The sequence below is a fragment of the Anopheles stephensi genome, chromosome 3 (assembly GCF_013141755.1).
Source record: "Anopheles stephensi strain Indian chromosome 3, UCI_ANSTEP_V1.0, whole genome shotgun sequence".
In the NCBI taxonomy this organism is placed as follows: domain Eukaryota; kingdom Metazoa; phylum Arthropoda; class Insecta; order Diptera; family Culicidae; genus Anopheles; species Anopheles stephensi.
Genome location: NC_050203.1, coordinates 72903050 through 72918694, shown reverse-complemented (window position 1 = coordinate 72918694; position 15645 = coordinate 72903050). Strand labels below are relative to the sequence as shown.

General features: G+C 46.6%; 5 protein-coding genes across 15 annotated transcripts; 4 read left to right on the top strand and 1 right to left on the bottom strand.

Annotated features, from left to right (window-relative positions):
- Positions 1–2708: 2708 nt before the first annotated feature.
- Positions 2709–6434, top strand: LOC118510661 (nicotinamide/nicotinic acid mononucleotide adenylyltransferase 1). Of its 7 annotated transcripts, none has more exons than XR_004906051.1 (6): positions 2709–3036; positions 3123–3346; positions 3429–3704; positions 3775–3932; positions 4077–5092; positions 5773–6434. XR_004906051.1 is itself a non-coding variant. In XM_036052794.1 (6 exons), the coding sequence occupies exons 1-6, from the start codon at positions 2952–2954 to the stop codon at positions 5809–5811; spliced, it is 1170 nt and encodes a 389-aa protein (XP_035908687.1). In that variant the 5' UTR covers positions 2727–2951; the 3' UTR covers positions 5812–6434. The 7 variants fall into 7 exon arrangements, 3 of the variants coding, with proteins under 3 accessions (XP_035908687.1, XP_035908685.1, XP_035908688.1); XR_004906052.1 differs by having other exon boundaries at positions 2711–3036; positions 4077–4627; XR_004906049.1 differs by having other exon boundaries at positions 2727–3036; positions 4240–5092.
- A 1268-nt stretch (positions 6435–7702) lies between these two features.
- On the top strand, positions 7703–8846 carry LOC118510665 (intraflagellar transport protein 43 homolog). Its single transcript, XM_036052805.1, has 4 exons — positions 7703–8101; positions 8227–8259; positions 8335–8481; positions 8551–8846. Exons 1-4 carry the CDS (start codon positions 7947–7949, stop codon positions 8774–8776), a joined length of 561 nt encoding a protein of 186 aa, XP_035908698.1. The 5' UTR covers positions 7703–7946; the 3' UTR covers positions 8777–8846.
- Positions 8760–11107, bottom strand: LOC118510662 (endoplasmic reticulum lectin 1). Of its 3 annotated transcripts, none has more exons than XM_036052798.1 (5): positions 10813–11107; positions 10038–10727; positions 9701–9739; positions 9363–9551; positions 8760–9274 (listed from the first exon to the last, which is right to left on the bottom strand). In XM_036052798.1, the coding sequence occupies exons 1-5, from the start codon at positions 10936–10938 to the stop codon at positions 8822–8824; spliced, it is 1497 nt and encodes a 498-aa protein (XP_035908691.1). In that variant the 5' UTR covers positions 10939–11107; the 3' UTR covers positions 8760–8821. The 3 variants fall into 3 exon arrangements, with proteins under 3 accessions (XP_035908691.1, XP_035908689.1, XP_035908692.1); XM_036052796.1 differs by having other exon boundaries at positions 9692–9739; positions 10813–11105; XM_036052799.1 differs by lacking the exon at positions 9701–9739 and having other exon boundaries at positions 10813–11105.
- Positions 11108–12390: 1283 nt separating this feature from the next.
- LOC118510664 (beta-1,4-galactosyltransferase 7) lies at positions 12391–13778 on the top strand. Its single transcript, XM_036052804.1, has 3 exons — positions 12391–12417; positions 12472–12689; positions 12769–13778. Exons 2-3 carry the CDS (start codon positions 12587–12589, stop codon positions 13620–13622), a joined length of 957 nt encoding a protein of 318 aa, XP_035908697.1. The 5' UTR covers positions 12391–12417; positions 12472–12586; the 3' UTR covers positions 13623–13778.
- LOC118510663 (torsin-like protein) lies at positions 12391–15559 on the top strand. 3 transcript variants are annotated; one of them, XM_036052801.1, is made up of 7 exons: positions 12391–12417; positions 13813–14181; positions 14260–14380; positions 14475–14491; positions 14575–14705; positions 14779–15227; positions 15317–15559. In XM_036052801.1, the coding sequence occupies exons 2-7, from the start codon at positions 13956–13958 to the stop codon at positions 15450–15452; spliced, it is 1080 nt and encodes a 359-aa protein (XP_035908694.1). In that variant the 5' UTR covers positions 12391–12417; positions 13813–13955; the 3' UTR covers positions 15453–15559. The 3 variants fall into 3 exon arrangements, with proteins under 3 accessions (XP_035908694.1, XP_035908693.1, XP_035908695.1); XM_036052800.1 differs by having other exon boundaries at positions 12395–12451; XM_036052802.1 differs by lacking the exon at positions 12391–12417 and adding an exon at positions 12472–12589.
- The last annotated feature ends 86 nt before the right edge of the window (positions 15560–15645 follow it).

Below are 15645 nucleotides of genomic sequence, written 5' to 3'. Positions count from 1 at the left end.
GACTATCTCTCCGTATACAGGGCTGGCTTTACAGATATGAGTTAATTCTAATCAAGCAAACCAGCATTAGAAGGTCAAGATTTCTCGAAGATAAAGAGCGAAAGAAGGAGAAGCAGAAAAAGAAAATTGATTTACTCTGATTCCAACGTAGTTCTGCTCCCCACTTCTTGAGTACTTTTATTGATCTGTGTAAGAAGAATGTTTTAAACTGTTTTGACTCAAAACTTGATACTTCTACCATACTAAAACATTTTTTTATGTTAAAAGAGTACCCTACGAGAGTCCCATATGTATAGAGAACTGACTCTCCCAAGCTACAAGTAAATCTAGTCCACGAGATCAAGAATTTGCAGGGATATAGACTTCTCATGGTTATGCTCCAAGATGAGGCTAATGAGCGCTCTAGATCTTTGGACAATTTTTATTGAACATGGCGAGTTGTTTTTTTCAACTTTAAATTTGTCCCTAAAACTATACAGAAGTTCCAGGTGAGGTACTCTGAGTAAACTTGAACGATAAGAGCTAAAACCATGTTATTGATCTACTGCAAAGATCCTCGACACTACTCCCGATCGAAGGTCTTCGTCGGTCAATCTAATATCGCGGACACATCAACATCATGACTTCATCTCAGTTTGGGCCCTTGTCACCTTCTCTCCCCATCTGGTCTGCCTATTATGATTACTTGAATATTACTAAACATTTAAAGATTATTGGAGTTCCTCATTATCGCTGTAATCTCGAGGAAGGGATTCATGTGGGGGACTAAGCTAACACTAAAATTAAATTCTCCTCTCAGAGGATATTGTTTCTAGATCGATTATCCACAATACTTAACCCCAATTCCGACATCCACACATACGCCAGTGTAAATTGAAATGATCAAAACCAGCAATGGTTTAAAATAATACCCTGATTATTTCTCGAGACGTGAGAAGCGCGATGCTGGAAACATTTTACATGAAATTGTCTTCCTTCCCAGTCTAGTTCCCTCGCTAGAGCTACTCCCCGCTACAGTCTTAAGTGCGGTACAAATCGATAGAGAATTAATCACGCCATTTCCGGGAACGGTTCATATGATTGAACCTGTCCGATCCGGTGTCGTTACGGAGGGACCACGGGAAGGGCGGGAAATCGGTATCAAAATGGATGAGTTTCCTTCCGCGGTTCTTCACAGCCGATCCCATTATTATGCGGATGATGAGTTAAAGCTCCCGTAAACGGTCGTCCATCCGTCCGTCCGTCCCTTCGTTCGCACGCCAGCGGTCGTTCTGGATGAAGGGATGAATCCGATACTTAGTTACTCGCTTCCAACCCAATCTTTCCAATTCCAATCGTCACTTCCTTGCCTCAGAAACGGTTCCGCTATCATCTCCATCTTTCTCTGGAACATCTGCACGGGATACAAAGGCGGGATACATACATCCTTGCGTACATTCAGAAAGTTTTTGACGAACACTGTTTTTGCTAAAGCCCAACGGGGAGAGAAGAAGCAAGCTCCGGAAAGATGTGATCAATCAATGTTTTACGCCAAATTCTCCGCCACCAGTTCTCCGCGGCTCCTTGCGCATCACGAGATAAAGTGACTTCTTTGCGTAGGGTTCGGAAGATGTTTTCCCTATCAAAAGATGATGCGTCTTTGGTAACGGTTTTGGGTTGGTGTGGGGAAAACTTTTCCCGTGCACGGTTCACTGACGCGCATTAGTAGGAGCATCAAAAATGTTTTTCTAAGTACCAGCAATCGAATTCTAACGATGAGCCTGGGCCATGGCTTGGCGAAGTTGTGATTGGTGTGGTTGGTTGGTTGGTGGATGTAAAGTGTTGTACGTTGTGGAAAAGTTTAATCTGAAATTAAATCGGAACTAGCGGCAAAGGTATGGTGCGTGTGACTTCCGGTCGTAGATAGGAATAGGGAGTTAATGGAGGGTATGTTTAACCCTCGAAAGCCGTTGCCAAATAATCGGTAAATCGTTTTACCAAAACCTTTTGGGGGGAGGTCTCTGTCCATCGTGAACTTACGCTCTTGACCTGGAGAGTGGAAAATGAGCCAGAACGGGTTAGGTTAATGAATAATCAAGGTTAAGCAAACAGTTCCTCTTTCAGAATAGGTTGGTTTTTGCGTATGAAATTGGATGGCGATGTGAATAAGTAAATAAAAAGAATAAAATGCTTAACAATGCAATCCGAATGGAGTTTTATGCAAATTAATTAGGCTTTCCCTGATCAATTGAATAGTTTCCAAAGGGAGATCTTTTTTAAACGGTTGAATCAAACAAATATTCTATTTCTATTCCATTTTTTTTACTTGTAATATTTTATTTTGCTTAAGAAAAAACTCAATAAAAAGATACATTAACGCATATGAAACCTTGAGATCCACTGACTTTCTCAACATTTATTCAAAATTGCTAAAACGAACTAAGAACAGACACAAAGCCATAACATGTGAGTATTGAACCGCATAACATACACATTTCCAAATGTCAAATCTTTGATACATCTCTGCAGGGCTTTTCAAGCAATCCAAAATTCACAAATTTTCGTTTGAAGTGAAAAACTATTGAGTTTAAGACCATTTTCTGTCTTTTGGTTGATTTTAACAGCAACAATTATTTTGTTGATACTTTAAAAATACAGTATTTCACTGTTTTGAAACAGTTTTACTTGAACCAAACAGCTATCATCATTCACATCGATTGAGGAGCCCTGCATTGATGTAACAAAAACAACAACATTCACTCGACGAGCCCGCAAAACCTGCACACACATCGAACGTACGCCGTGCTCCGGAAACTTCTTTCTTATCGAATAAACAAGATTTTGTGAACATAGTTCTTCTGCACGCCAGGTGCATCGTTAGCAAGTGTTCAAAGTGTAAAAAAAACTCGTGTGCAGCGATTGGATTTGATTTTCGGAGCACCGTGTTGGTATCCACAAAAGAATCAAAACAAATGAGAATGACATCGTCGACCAAGATAATGCTGATAGCTTGCGGGTCCTTTAGCCCACCAACGCCGATGCATTTTCGTATGTTTGGTACGTATTTTGGGAATGGGGGACATTAAAGGGCGCGACCCCGACAGCCAGTCTACATTAATCTTCTCCTGTTCATTTGCTGCCAGAAATTGCGCGCGACCATATCCAGCAGATGGGACTCGGGCAGGTCGTCGGTGGGATAGTGTCACCGGTGCATGACTCATACGCCAAGAAAGGACTCGTGTCCGCTACGCATCGTTGTGCAATGATTAAAATCGGTCTCAAATCATCCGACTGGATACATCTGTCCGATTGGGAAACGCAACAGGAAGAGTGGACCCGAACGCGCCAAGTGTTGCAATACCATCAGGTTGGGGTTTTTGGAAAAAACAAAGTGCATTAGTGCGCATCAAAACAAAGAAATACTTTTCTTTTCTATCCTATCGTTACAGAATTACATCAACTCGTACTTAAAGGACACCAACGGGACCATCAACAATGCGCACATTCCCGCCTGGATACCGGAGGGCATTAAGCGAACCGGTGGCCAGGTACAGCTGAAGCTACTGTGCGGTGCCGATCTGCTCGAATCGTTCGCAACACCGGGCCTGTGGAAGGATGAAGATTTGGAAGCGATTCTTGGCTATCATGGCATTGTGGTGATTAGCCGGGCTGGTTCGAACCCAGAACAGTTCATTTTCAATTCCGATCTTCTCAGTCGGTATCGAGTAAGTGTGAGGGGGACTGATGTATCTATCCTTGGTGCAATTAATGGCTTATTTGTGTTCCTTCTTCCAGCGCAACATAACGATCGTCACGAACTGGGTGACGAATGACGTCAGTTCCACGCTCATTCGAAGGCTATTGGGCCGCGGTCTGTCGGTGAAGTACCTGCTGGACGATCATGTTGCCGAGTACATTCGAAAGTTTGGTCTGTTTGGTTCGAAAAACGAAACGTAAGTATGATGCGCATGGTATATTTAGCAATTCATTAATTCATTCGCGTGATTAAACTCGAAGCTCGAATTGGATCGAACGAATTGTCGATGGCGGACTATCTCATACTAAAACCTTCTCGCGTTTCTGTTGTGCCCATACAGTGAACGGGGCAGTGCGTGTTTGCGCTCGAGCGCACAGAATTAACTGCCACCCCTCCCTTGTGATTGACACCCTCATACCGTTCCCCATTGTCGCTAATACGCTAAAAATTCGCTTTCATCCCCGTCACACATGTCTGTGCACGCTGGATACTGGGATCTGCAGTAGTAAGTACATTCTAACACCGGGCAGCGCAGCAGAAGCGATGAGCATTTCGCCCATCTCACCCATCAACGATCCCGACCTCTACATCGAGCATCAGAACCAACGGAACAAGCTCGGTTCGTCCTGCGAAGCGATGGACGAAACGGATTTTCCCATGCCGCCCATACCGACCACACTCAATAAGGTGTTCTGCTGTGCCGGTGAGTCTCCGACTGCTACCAAACCGACCGGTACCCGGGGTACGTTTCTTGGACGGCCGGGCAGTGCTGTACAGATCATAACGACCGCAGCACCGTCACCGGTAACATCGCCCGATGGAACCACCGGCACCAAATCGATCGTCCAGCACATTACGCTCGATGAGAGTGATGCCAGCGCGGGGAAGAAGGTGGGTGCAAGTCCCCGACGGTGTAGTGGTGGTGGTGGCGGCCACACCGAAAGCACAAACAGCACTAACAACGACAATACCACCACCACCACCACGCCAACATCGTCGTCTTCATCGACCAAACGCACCACGACGACGACGACGGCGACCACTAACAACAGCACAGATAACATAGCAACCGACCGTAGCAGTAGCACGAAACGGGACGCGATTGCTATGACCAAAGCAACGCTTAGCACAAGCACAGCCCAAACATCCGGTACGCACGCATCGTCGTCGACGACCGGTCGGATCAGCCCGTCCCGTAGTTACGACGATATGATCAAATTTGTTTTCACAGAGCACGGCATTAAGGTCATAAGCGATCGCGAGTACGTAGTCTAGAGCGGGCGAGAGGGAGGGGGAAGTGAGCTTTTGTATTTAACGCGCTAACCAATTAAAAAACATACGTGCTCGATTTTAGACGTAAGTAAGCCAATGGTCTAGAAGTGATAGTAGTGGCCTTTTGTATGTAGTTTTAGCGATGTAGAACGCTTTCGATAGTGTATCTCCCATGTACACACTGTCTAGTCCATACAAAAAAAGTGTCCAAATGTTTAAAACAGTATGCGGCTCAGACATAACACACAATCGAAGTAATCTACTGTGGTATCTAGACCCGCACATTATTTTAACCATAGCGACTAGTGATGGGTCAAACGACTCTTTTCACGGAACGATTCGAAGTCGAGTTCGTTCCTATAGGCATCGAGTACGACCCGTGGGAGCGCTTAGACCCGTAGCGATTTCGGGACGACACATGGATATTGGACCGAACTCGTCGAACCCTCGGATCGACCCGAACTCGTTGCACCCATGGGTCGACTCGAACCTACAGGTCGAACTCGCTGCTTTCCTCTGCACCTAAGCATTGACTCGAACTCGTCGACCCACCCATCACTAATGACACCACTTAGTAAGTAAGTTTGTTTTCTATTCGCTAACCATTCTTTTCATTTTAGCCTTGTAACTTATACTGATTTAACAGCTTGATCGTGCATGACTTTACACAGACGTTAAATTGTAGTTAGAAAACTAGTAACAAACAAATTAGTACAACCAATTCTCTAACACCCACCGATATCTCTCTCTCTCTCTCATTTTAGGTCGTGAAGAAGATGAAAATTTCCGCTTGTCCCGTTTAAACTGAAAAAAAAGCAAACAAAATCCCCTAGAGGAGGTCAATTGCGCAACGATTACTGTGCTTCATCCCGTACGAAATCTCACCTGTTGGTTGGTTGTACGTAGTCGGTTTCGTGCTGCTCTAGTTCCTTTACGTCTTTTTTTTTTATTCGAATAGCTTGTTAATATTTATTTACTGTTACAAACACACACACACAAATACATCACACGTTGCGTACCTTAAAAAACGGAAAAAAGGACACACAAGTCAGGACAGGAAGCTGAGTGCGAGCTCAAAACGAAACAAAATCTTTAACGAATGTACTCAACCGTGTTTTTTTGTTGTAGATAAATCTGTTTAGTTGTTGCGTTTTTGTTTTTGTACTCCACAATTTTAAACTACCCGCATAGATGCTTCGCAGTTTGAACATAATAAGCAAGCGATTTTATAGCTCAAATGCGTGTAAAACAACACGTGGGTAGAATGGTGGCAGCAGTAGGGGGCAGGTGTACTCAGGTGTCTGTCGTCCGTTTAGGTGGATTTCTTGTTCTACGATAGGCTGTTGGTCGGCAGACGGCAGGCAGTTGACAAATAGGTGAATGTGATTAGATGGAAGACTTAATAAACTAAGTAGTTACAGATAAATGATTTCTGTTTGATGTTGGCTAGCTAGTACAGCCAGTACGCCGAACAAGCGATGGAGACGGCGGAAGAGTCTTGCTTAGGAGCCTTCAAGCGTCTCTTACAACTTCTTGTGGGTCTTGGATGTTTGAGCGAATTCCTGTTGGCTATTCCTACGTGACCTAACCTAGAAGTCCATTTGAATCGATCTTGGATGGATACCTTCGTCTGTCCATCAGGTGTTAATCCCGGCCTACATTGCCAGACATATCAAGGAGATAGCTTTAAGACACTTGAAGCCATGTGACCTATCTGCAGAATTCTGGCGAATTAAGATTTTATTTGATTTCATGAAACAGCGATCAACATTCCTTCGGAAAATATTAATCCCAATTCCCAATGCTAACGTTAGCACCGATTTCTCAAGCTTCTCGAATATAGGAGAGCCTTAAACCAAAGTCGGCTATGTTTAGATCTAACAGTCCAGATCTTGCTGTATTGATGCCGATGGACTCCGAAGTTTCCATCTCCGTCCTTCGGATTAACAAAGCAGTGGGTTTCCGAGGGTTCAGCTAAACCAGTATGTCTGGCGCAGACCCGTGGTAGTATCAAAGGACCTTGAGCGGTTCCAAAGCGGAATAAAAATTAGATCTGCTGATCAAAGGGCAGCTCCATTGTGAATTCAGTAGAGCTTTCCAATATCTCTTCTGTAAATGACACGATCTTGTGATATTAGGCACATTTGTAGTTTGGGCTACTACTACTCCAACGATTAGGGAGAAAAGATGGCTGCTATTCCAACGATGTTTGGTGCCTTCCGGGTTTCCTCAAGGCTCGGGCCACCATCAAGGCCCCTTCTAAGCGTCCCTCGGGCCTCTTAGTTTGCGTCCCATTTAACCCGCCATACGTGACTACTGAAAGCTACTGTTCCGCAGGTGTTTGGTGCCTCCCGGGTTTTCCTCAAGGCTACGTCCACTGCCAGAATCGACCGTTTCATAATTCACTCCGCTGGCTAGTAACTGACCAGATCACCGATCTTTGCTGAGAGGATCACCAGGATCACATCCTTATTGCGATACAAAAAAAAACTCAAAAGAGGCGAACGAGTTCTCAAAGACCAAAAGCCTCTATAAGTAAATGAAAAAAGAAAGAGGAAAAACCATTTTTTTTTTTGTTCAACCTCAACCATTTCTTGACCATGACCACAACACAGACACACTGTGCCATAAACAATCGAGCAGTTGCCCACACTACTCGAATGACAGGTGCCGTGTTTTCGAGCAGTTGCCCTGACAACGTAAACAAACCGCATAACCGACGGTCTTATCTTCATCGCAACACTTTCCGTAAATCGTGTGTTGTACATAAATAATAAAGTTGTACCTTCCGCCCCCCCCCCCCCCAAAGGTGACCACGCCAGCCACGGGTGTGACAGTAATTAATGAGCCGGGTGCGGGTGGAGAGGGGCGCGAGGTGAGAAAGGAGCACGCGACGGCAACGGGGAAAAACATACAATCGACAAAGAGCATCATCATCATGCAGGAAAAACATACGTCCCCACCATCCGGTGGCAGCAGTGCCGTCCCCAGTGGTACACCCGCCAAGATAAAGACGGACAGCTGGCTGGAGGAAACATCCACCGGACGCTCGTTGTCCACGCTAACGAGCGCAACCAGCTCCGGCCACGGGAAGTACGTAAAAAGGCTTTGAATGGTTGGATTATTGATCAAACGCCGTGAAACCTCGGGCGGTGAGTGCCCGGCCGTATCGGTAGCGTTTTAATGCGCGTGTATACCTCTTCCTCCCCTTTTTACAGAAACGCGCGCAAGTTTTCCAACATTCTAGAGATGTGAGTACGCTCGCGGTGTGGTTGATAGGAGCGTTAATTTGATGTGGATTTGCTTCACTTTTCAACCATTTAAAGGGAACGCTTCAGCAACAGCAACATCGTGTCGATGGACGACGCAAGCACAACGGTCGATTACAACCCGATCGACGACATTCCCGTGCTACCGGATGCGGACGATATACACGAAAGTTTGCTGTACAACGAAAGCCCCAATCTACCAACGTAAGTATCGTAAGGCGTCTCACCTTACCCGCGGAAAAAAATTGGCCAACAAATCTACTTCCTTCACAGCGTCACGACGTACAAGAACCTTAGCTCGGATATTTTCGCCAGCGGCAAAGCGTCCGCCCTCGGCAACCTGGACGAAATCGACATCTCCATCCTGACCGAGTGTCTCGAAGGTGAGGAGGACATCGACGAGCCGGACGAACCGTGGACCTGGGATCAACTGTTTACGCAGCTTTCGGTTAAAATAAGCACCGAAACGAAGGCACCGGTCGTAGAGTTTAGCAACTAAATTCCGCCCTCTGTGTGTGTGATTTTTTTTTTTTTTGTGATTAAATCAATTATTTACATTACTAGCAGCACTACTACTGTCCAGTACGAGCTGTGTTTCCTCCTCGAGCTGGCGTAAATTGTCCGGCAGCAGCATATCCTCCGTTGCCAGCGGTAAAATATCACAAATCTTGGACGATTCCACGTTCAGCACGTACTCGCAGGGGCGCGGTTCAAGCAGGTAGAGGGCAATCACGTCCGCCGCACTGCCGGAATGTTCCGTACACTTCAGCTTTACCTCGACGTGCCGCGGTTGGTTCGTCTTGTCGCACACGTCACCACCGGTGTAGAAGTGGCTGATCTGATTCTCGAGCTTACGCTTGTACCGGGCGGTCGGATTTTTCTCCAACCATTCCCGGTGCTTGTCGACGTTAAAGTAGCCGAGATAGATCGAGGTGTCCTTGTGGTACTGGCGCACATGTTTGCCGAAGCACAGCTCAAACTTCCACCAGCCGGAACCCTGCAGCGAGGAAGATAGACCCGGATGGCAGGCTTATATTATAAGAATCCGTTTTCCTAGTCGAAATCAAGCGGGTTTTACTACTCACGCCCGGCAAGCAGTAGGCGCCGTCGAGGAATTCCAGCAGCGAGGTAAGTTCCTTCGACTTTTTCGGTCGCCGGGTCATGGACGAAACCGGTGTTTCGCCCTCGGACTCGCCCGTTTCCTCTTCCATCGCTTTCCAGTCAAAGTTTAGTGTCGTATCCTTCCGCAGCGGATCACCGCGCATTGAACCATCCTGGCGTGTGATGAAACAAAAAAGCGTTAGTAAGGGGGACATACTAAAATGAAAACGGTGCAACTTCTTCTCACTACTGCATCGGAACGAGAAATCGCCACACCAGTTCTAGCGTGGTGCGTATCAAACACGAAACCAACCTCGCTCACCTCAGGCAAATCATATCCTAATACATCGCTTATAGTGACCTAAAATACGGTATAAGGAAAAAAATAGGACAAAAGAAACGGGGGAAAGAAAAGAACAAAAAGGGAAGAAAATACATACAAAAGATAATAAAAAACGCAAGCTCTAGTAGTAGAAAGAATGAGGAGAAAATGATGGTGAAAGTAGCAAAGGTGCACGTGCAGGTAGGCCATGAGTGCGGCTGAGTTTATGAGCAAAGCAAGCGCGTGAACAATGAGCATCGCTCGTAACCAAAACCAGAACCAAAAAAAAAGGCACCAAACCCATCTCGAGTGTCCCAATCGCACGGGACACACGTACCGTCAGTTGCTGATACTTTTGGCGCAGCTTGTCCACTTCCTGCTGGAGCAGCGCTTTCGGCTTCCGGGGCGATTCACCGTACGGGCTGCAGCTGATCTTGTTCTCCTCCGTGTCCTGCGGTTTGTACTTCGGATGGGTACAGAGGGCCGCGGTCAGTATGATCACCTCGTAGTTGCAGGTGGACGTTTCCTTCAACGAGTACACTTCATTCTTCCCGAACCGGTAACACACGTAAAGCACCTTCGTGACGCGCGGTTCCCCGTTCAGGTCGCAGATCGTGCCCGAATCCATCTCGAGCTCCAGGTACGGCAGATTGAAGCCTTCGATTTTCTTATACTTCATCTGCTCCTTGTCCGAGTCCGCCTGCGCGTACTTCGCCTTCAGTGCGTCCGTCTTTTGCTGGTCCCAACGGCCTAGGAAATATTCCTGCAGCTTGCTCGTCTTCTCGTGCCGTTCCTCGTGGTACTGCTTGATGTAGCTCCCATGGCACACCTCGTACGACCAGTAGCTTTCGATCCGGTACGAGCAGGTGGTGGAAAAGAACAGTGGCTCGAGCAGTTCCAGTGGGCTCGGCCCACTGTACTCCACATCGCCGGCCGTCTCCTTCGCGGTAATGGGCGGTATCGTGCACAGATACCGTTCCTTGTTCGCAGACGTGATGTACATCTGTTCCGAGCCGGGCACAACATCCTAATAGCGAGGGTGGTAGTGGATTATTAATCACTTGCGATTGATCTAGCTGAAAACAATTGCAGCAAAAACATTGTTTACATACGATCATGTCCTGCTTGTTGTGCCACACAAGATTGAACAGTACGGAGTCATCAAAACCCTTCAGGTCGTGCCCGTCCGCCGTCCATACACACGTGGCCACCAGTGTGGAAATGAAGAAAGTCAACATTTTCTTCACACACACAAACTCCAACGTTTTCTTCCGTTTTCACCCCAAAATCAGGCCCAATTTCTACTTTATATCACTGAAACAATGTTTTCAGCGAAACAGCTGCGGTCGTGGTAGAAAATGATTGGTGGTCGTTTGTTGTCGTAGCTGATAAGAGAAAAAAGTACACAATCTGTCATCCTACTGTCAAAGTGACAGCATGATGCCCAGCAGGCAAAACGTGAGCTAATTTCCCAGCTAACGCACGTTGGCAGCTGCAATTATTGCAGTTTAAAAAGTGCTCGAAAATTATTCAGCATCGTTGAGATGTTTTCTCTGTTCGGTTTTTTTCGTTTTTCATCGAAGAAAATTAATAAATTAAGAAATTATTCGACGATCAAGGGTGTCGTAGATCTTGTGCATCGGCAAAGCAAAAAAAAAAAAAACTACTCGATCTTCGTATCCATTCCCCTAATTTTGTGTCGGTCCCTAACCAGTCCTCCGGCCTTACAAAAATCCGGGCATTTTCATGTGGCAAAATGAGGAGATTCTCGTACGAGCGAATGTAGAATATTGCGTATGAACGTTTGCGGTCCAAGGGTACACATATATTAATGAGATCACGCTGCATTTATGAATGTGTTGTGATATATGTTTTCTTTCGCTTTGCCGCTATATGCCTCCGATGATCTTTTTCTTTTAACCGTTTATTGTTAGAAGCTTTAGGTCTCAGAGACCTCATCCGCCTCTTTGCACTCTCCAATGGCCTCTGATATCGGCTCCGAAACAGAGCCGGAAGCCTCTGTTGCCGGCTCCTAAAACGAGCCGGAAGCCTCCAATGCCGGTTCCGCAACAGAGCCGGAAGCCTCCGATGCTGGCTCCAAAACAGAGCCTAATCTAATAAACTAATTTTCTTTGCAAAAAAAAAAGAAGCTTAGCCAGAACACCAACACATTTCCTTTTCCGTTTGTTCGAGAGTTTTTCCCTGGGAAGCTAAGAACTGCTCGAATGACACCAATTGAAAGCTCGCAGCCTGGCCGGCTGGGAAGACTTTGTTTTGACAGATTCAACATTCAACAACACAGCGAGAGCGGGCCCAAGGTGTATGTATTTAGAAGGTGAATTTTTATCGATTTGACAGGGCGACATTTTAGTCGAGTTATGTCAGAGTTTGTTTACAAAAACATATGGTATGGGGCTGCAAACATGAACAAACAGCCTCGATTCTCAGTCCTTTGAGCAATTTCGCTACTTTATGGGTCTTCTTCGCATATTAAGAGTTGTCCCACAGAAGATTGACGATATTTGGTTGCATTTTTCGACAAAAAATCGCAAGCGATACTACCACCGGCGCCTCCTCCGACGCTGCCGTCACTCTTCTCAATACCCTTCCCCTCGATTACCCTGGAACTGTTATGTCAGGTCGAGAAATGTCAATTTGCTCTAAACAACTCTACCTGTTATATCCATATACCTTGAGCGGGCCTGCCGGAAAACAAAGTAAGGATGCGGTGCGTGGCCGAATAGAGTTTAAGTAATTATGTCTAATTATAGCGCTTCAAGCTTCGAAATGTGTACCCGACTGGTATGACTGCTAGCTCGATCTAGCAATCCCGTCGGTTAGGGCGGAATTGGAATAACAGCGGCGCGCATAGTACGATGGTTAGCGATGGTAAACTACACGCGTACAGTGTTCCTGCGATACGTCGGAATCTGTGTGTTTGCGTCGTGCTGTATTCTGCTGCTGATAAGCGGTCTGCCAGGTGCACTGGGTAAGTAATCGACCACGTTATCAATTAACCGCATTGAATCAGCAAAACCTAATTCGATTGCCATTGCCCGTTTTCACAGACACGTGCAAATGTGAGGAACGGCAGGATCGCGATCTACAGCACGAACAGTTCCACAAAAGCTTTCGGTTCGATGAGCAAACAGAGCGTCAAAAGCGGCTCGCCATCATTGTACCGTTCCGGGACCGATTCGACGAGCTGCTACAGTTTGCCCCCCACATTGCGGCCTTTCTCAACAAACAGCGCGTACCGTTCCACATCTTTGTCGTGAACCAGCACGATCGGTACCGGTTTAATCGCGCATCGCTGATAAACGTCGGCTTCCTGCAGGTTCGGGACGGCTACGATTACTTTGCGATGCACGACGTGGATCTGCTGCCGCTGAACGATAATCTGCGGTACGAGTTTCCCGAGCACGGACCGCTCCACATTTCCGGGCCCGAATTTCACCCCAAGTACCATTATGCGGCCTTTATCGGTGGCATTCTGCTGCTGCGGATGGAACATTTCGAGCAGCTGAACGGCATGTCCAACCGGTACTGGGGCTGGGGTTTGGAGGACGATGAGTTTTACGTGCGGATCAAGGAGGCGGGCCTTGAGGTGACCCGGCCAAAGAACATTACGACCGGCACGAACAATACCTTCCTGCACGTGCACGACCGGGTGCACAGACGCCGGGATACGGCGAAATGTTTCAACCAGCGCGAGGTCACGCGCAAACGTGATCGGGAAACGGGTCTGAGCACGATCCACTACACCATTGCAAGCCGGCGTGAGTTAACGATCGACGGTGTGCCGGTAACGGTGCTGAATGTTGAGCTGCAGTGTGACAGACAGAAAACGCCATGGTGCGAGTGTGAAAGCAAACCGGCGGACAATCCGGCAAAGGTTGGGCCGAAGAAAAAGGGCCCATAAAATACTCTTTCGCCCGGCGGGCGCTTGTTGCTGCCACATGTATCGGTCAATTGTGTGCACAGTGCATTTTCCCTTTTTATCAATAAACATTTAATAACTCTTTACATAGCCATCATCCGCGTGTGGGATGTAAGCGTGTGGTGGAAAACAAGCTAAGCATGTGTGTTAAATTGTCTTTTTGTTTTTCTAGTGCCGTTGATGAACCGTGGCTAGCGTTGTGCGTTCACGTCAAACGAATTGAAGTGTTTACATCGTGTGCGTCTGTGTGTGTGTGCCGGTCTATTGACGATTGGTCATCAGTGCAAACTTGATTGTTTACAACAAACGAGCAACATGAAGCTGGTGAATCTTTTCCATGCACCGGCGCTGTTGCTATGCCTTTTGGTGCTTAATTTCAGCGTTCAGTGCACCCTGGCTTGGTTCAGCATTCCAAGCTTTGATGCTGTACTCGACGGTGTGTCGGGAGCGATTAAAACGAGCTACAAGTTTGTAAACGATAATGGATACTGTGCGCTGAGAGAATGCTGCAATGAGGTTCACATCCATTCCGACATTACTGGTAAGTTGCTGGCATTGTGTCTTCCGGATGCGAATCGATAATCATTCGCTTTTCTTTTTCCATTGCTCGTCCCCCAAGAACTGCGAAAGTCTTTAGAGAAATCCTTATTCGGGCAGCACATCGCCGCGGAGGTGATCGTGAATGCCGTCGGAGGACACTTCAAAAATATCAACAGCTCCGAGAAGCCTTTGGTGATGAGGTAAGTGCCCGAGATGGTGACCGCACATGTCTCCTTCGATGCTTCACGATAAACAATATTCTTCTGTTTGTTTGTTTGTTTTTTTCGTTTTCAGTTTGCATGGTCTACCGGGTAAGTGTTATCATATGGAAAGAGAGGGAAAAACCCCACATCATATTCAGCTGGATTAATGTTCTACTATGTACAATCCACAGGGACGGGAAAAAACTTTATCGCGGAGCACATCACCCGGGCACTGTACAAAAACGGTGCAAACAGTCAATTCGTGCACAAATACCTCGGCCGAATACACTTTCCGCTTCAGAGCGAAGTTGAAACGTACAAGGTTTGTTACGGGAATCTCCCCGTTCTTCAAGTGGTGCAAACCTTTCGTCTGATGCACTTTTCTTCCGTTTTAGCTCAATCTTGTTAACGATATAAAGAAGGCGATAGCGCGTTGCCCCAAATCGTTGTTCATATTTGACGAGGTCGAAAAAATGCCATCCGGACTGTTTGATTCGATTGTGACGCTACTCGATCATCACGCGTACACCAAGCACCTGGACTTCCGGCAGTCGATTTTCCTCTTCCTGTCGAACGTTGCCGGCCCGGAGATAGCGGACAAGCTGAAGGGTTTGGTGGATCGTGGCGTTTGGCGCGAGGAAACCAAGCTGCACGATTACGAATCGACGCTCGAGATTGCGTCGTACAATCTGATGGGAGGGCTGCACAAAAGCGAGCTGATCGAATCGCACGTGGTCGATCATTTTGTACCGTTTCTGCCGCTGGAGCTGAGGCACGTGGAGAGCTGCATTCGGGCGGAGTACGCCAAGTTTACCGATGCGAAAATGAGCGACGAATTGCTAAGGTAGGGGTGGTATTGATGGAGGGAGGGGTGAAGCGTAAATGGGATGAAATAATGTTGTTGTCTTTTTTTGTTCGTTTCTCCTCTTACAGTGCCGTTGTTAAGGAAGCGATTACATTCGATGAAACCGGCCTGTATTCTAATACCGGGTGTAAACGAGTGAACAAAAAGGTGGAAGCACTGTATTATAGTGGATTGCGCAAACAGAAGCAGAAGCAAGAATTGTAGTGCATCGACCAATAATACAGAGGGCGGCATTGGAATGTGTCTAAGTTATTGGGTGTTGTGCGATACATGTATAAAGAAAAAAAAACACATTCTCTTTACGAAACATATTTACTGTTTGTTGGCATTAAAATTATTTCGTTTTCGTGAAGCAGAAGCTTCCAAAAAGTAACAAAAACAACGCTCAACCAACTGT

Coding starts and splice junctions, on each gene's coding strand:
- LOC118510661 (XM_036052792.1), top strand. CDS start 2,952: ATGAGAATGACATCGTCGACCAAGATAATGCTGATAGCTTGCGGGTCC. Junction 3,037..3,122: donor GATGCATTTTCGTATGTTTG/GTACGTATTTTG, acceptor ATTTGCTGCCAG/AAATTGCGCGCGACCATATC. Junction 3,347..3,428: donor AAGTGTTGCAATACCATCAG/GTTGGGGTTTTT, acceptor CTATCGTTACAG/AATTACATCAACTCGTACTT.
- LOC118510665 (XM_036052805.1), top strand. CDS start 7,947: ATGCAGGAAAAACATACGTCCCCACCATCCGGTGGCAGCAGTGCCGTC. Junction 8,260..8,334: donor TTTTCCAACATTCTAGAGAT/GTGAGTACGCTC, acceptor AACCATTTAAAG/GGAACGCTTCAGCAACAGCA. Junction 8,482..8,550: donor GAAAGCCCCAATCTACCAAC/GTAAGTATCGTA, acceptor CTTCCTTCACAG/CGTCACGACGTACAAGAACC.
- LOC118510662 (XM_036052796.1), bottom strand. CDS start 10,938: ATGTTGACTTTCTTCATTTCCACACTGGTGGCCACGTGTGTATGGACG. Junction 10,728..10,812: donor ACAACAAGCAGGACATGATC/GTATGTAAACAA, acceptor CCTCGCTATTAG/GATGTTGTGCCCGGCTCGGA. Junction 9,275..9,362: donor GCGCCTACTGCTTGCCGGGC/GTGAGTAGTAAA, acceptor TCCTCGCTGCAG/GGTTCCGGCTGGTGGAAGTT.
- LOC118510664 (XM_036052804.1), top strand. CDS start 12,587: ATGGTAAACTACACGCGTACAGTGTTCCTGCGATACGTCGGAATCTGT. Junction 12,690..12,768: donor CGGTCTGCCAGGTGCACTGG/GTAAGTAATCGA, acceptor CCGTTTTCACAG/ACACGTGCAAATGTGAGGAA.
- LOC118510663 (XM_036052801.1), top strand. CDS start 13,956: ATGAAGCTGGTGAATCTTTTCCATGCACCGGCGCTGTTGCTATGCCTT. Junction 14,182..14,259: donor CATCCATTCCGACATTACTG/GTAAGTTGCTGG, acceptor TCGTCCCCCAAG/AACTGCGAAAGTCTTTAGAG. Junction 14,706..14,778: donor GCGAAGTTGAAACGTACAAG/GTTTGTTACGGG, acceptor CTTCCGTTTTAG/CTCAATCTTGTTAACGATAT.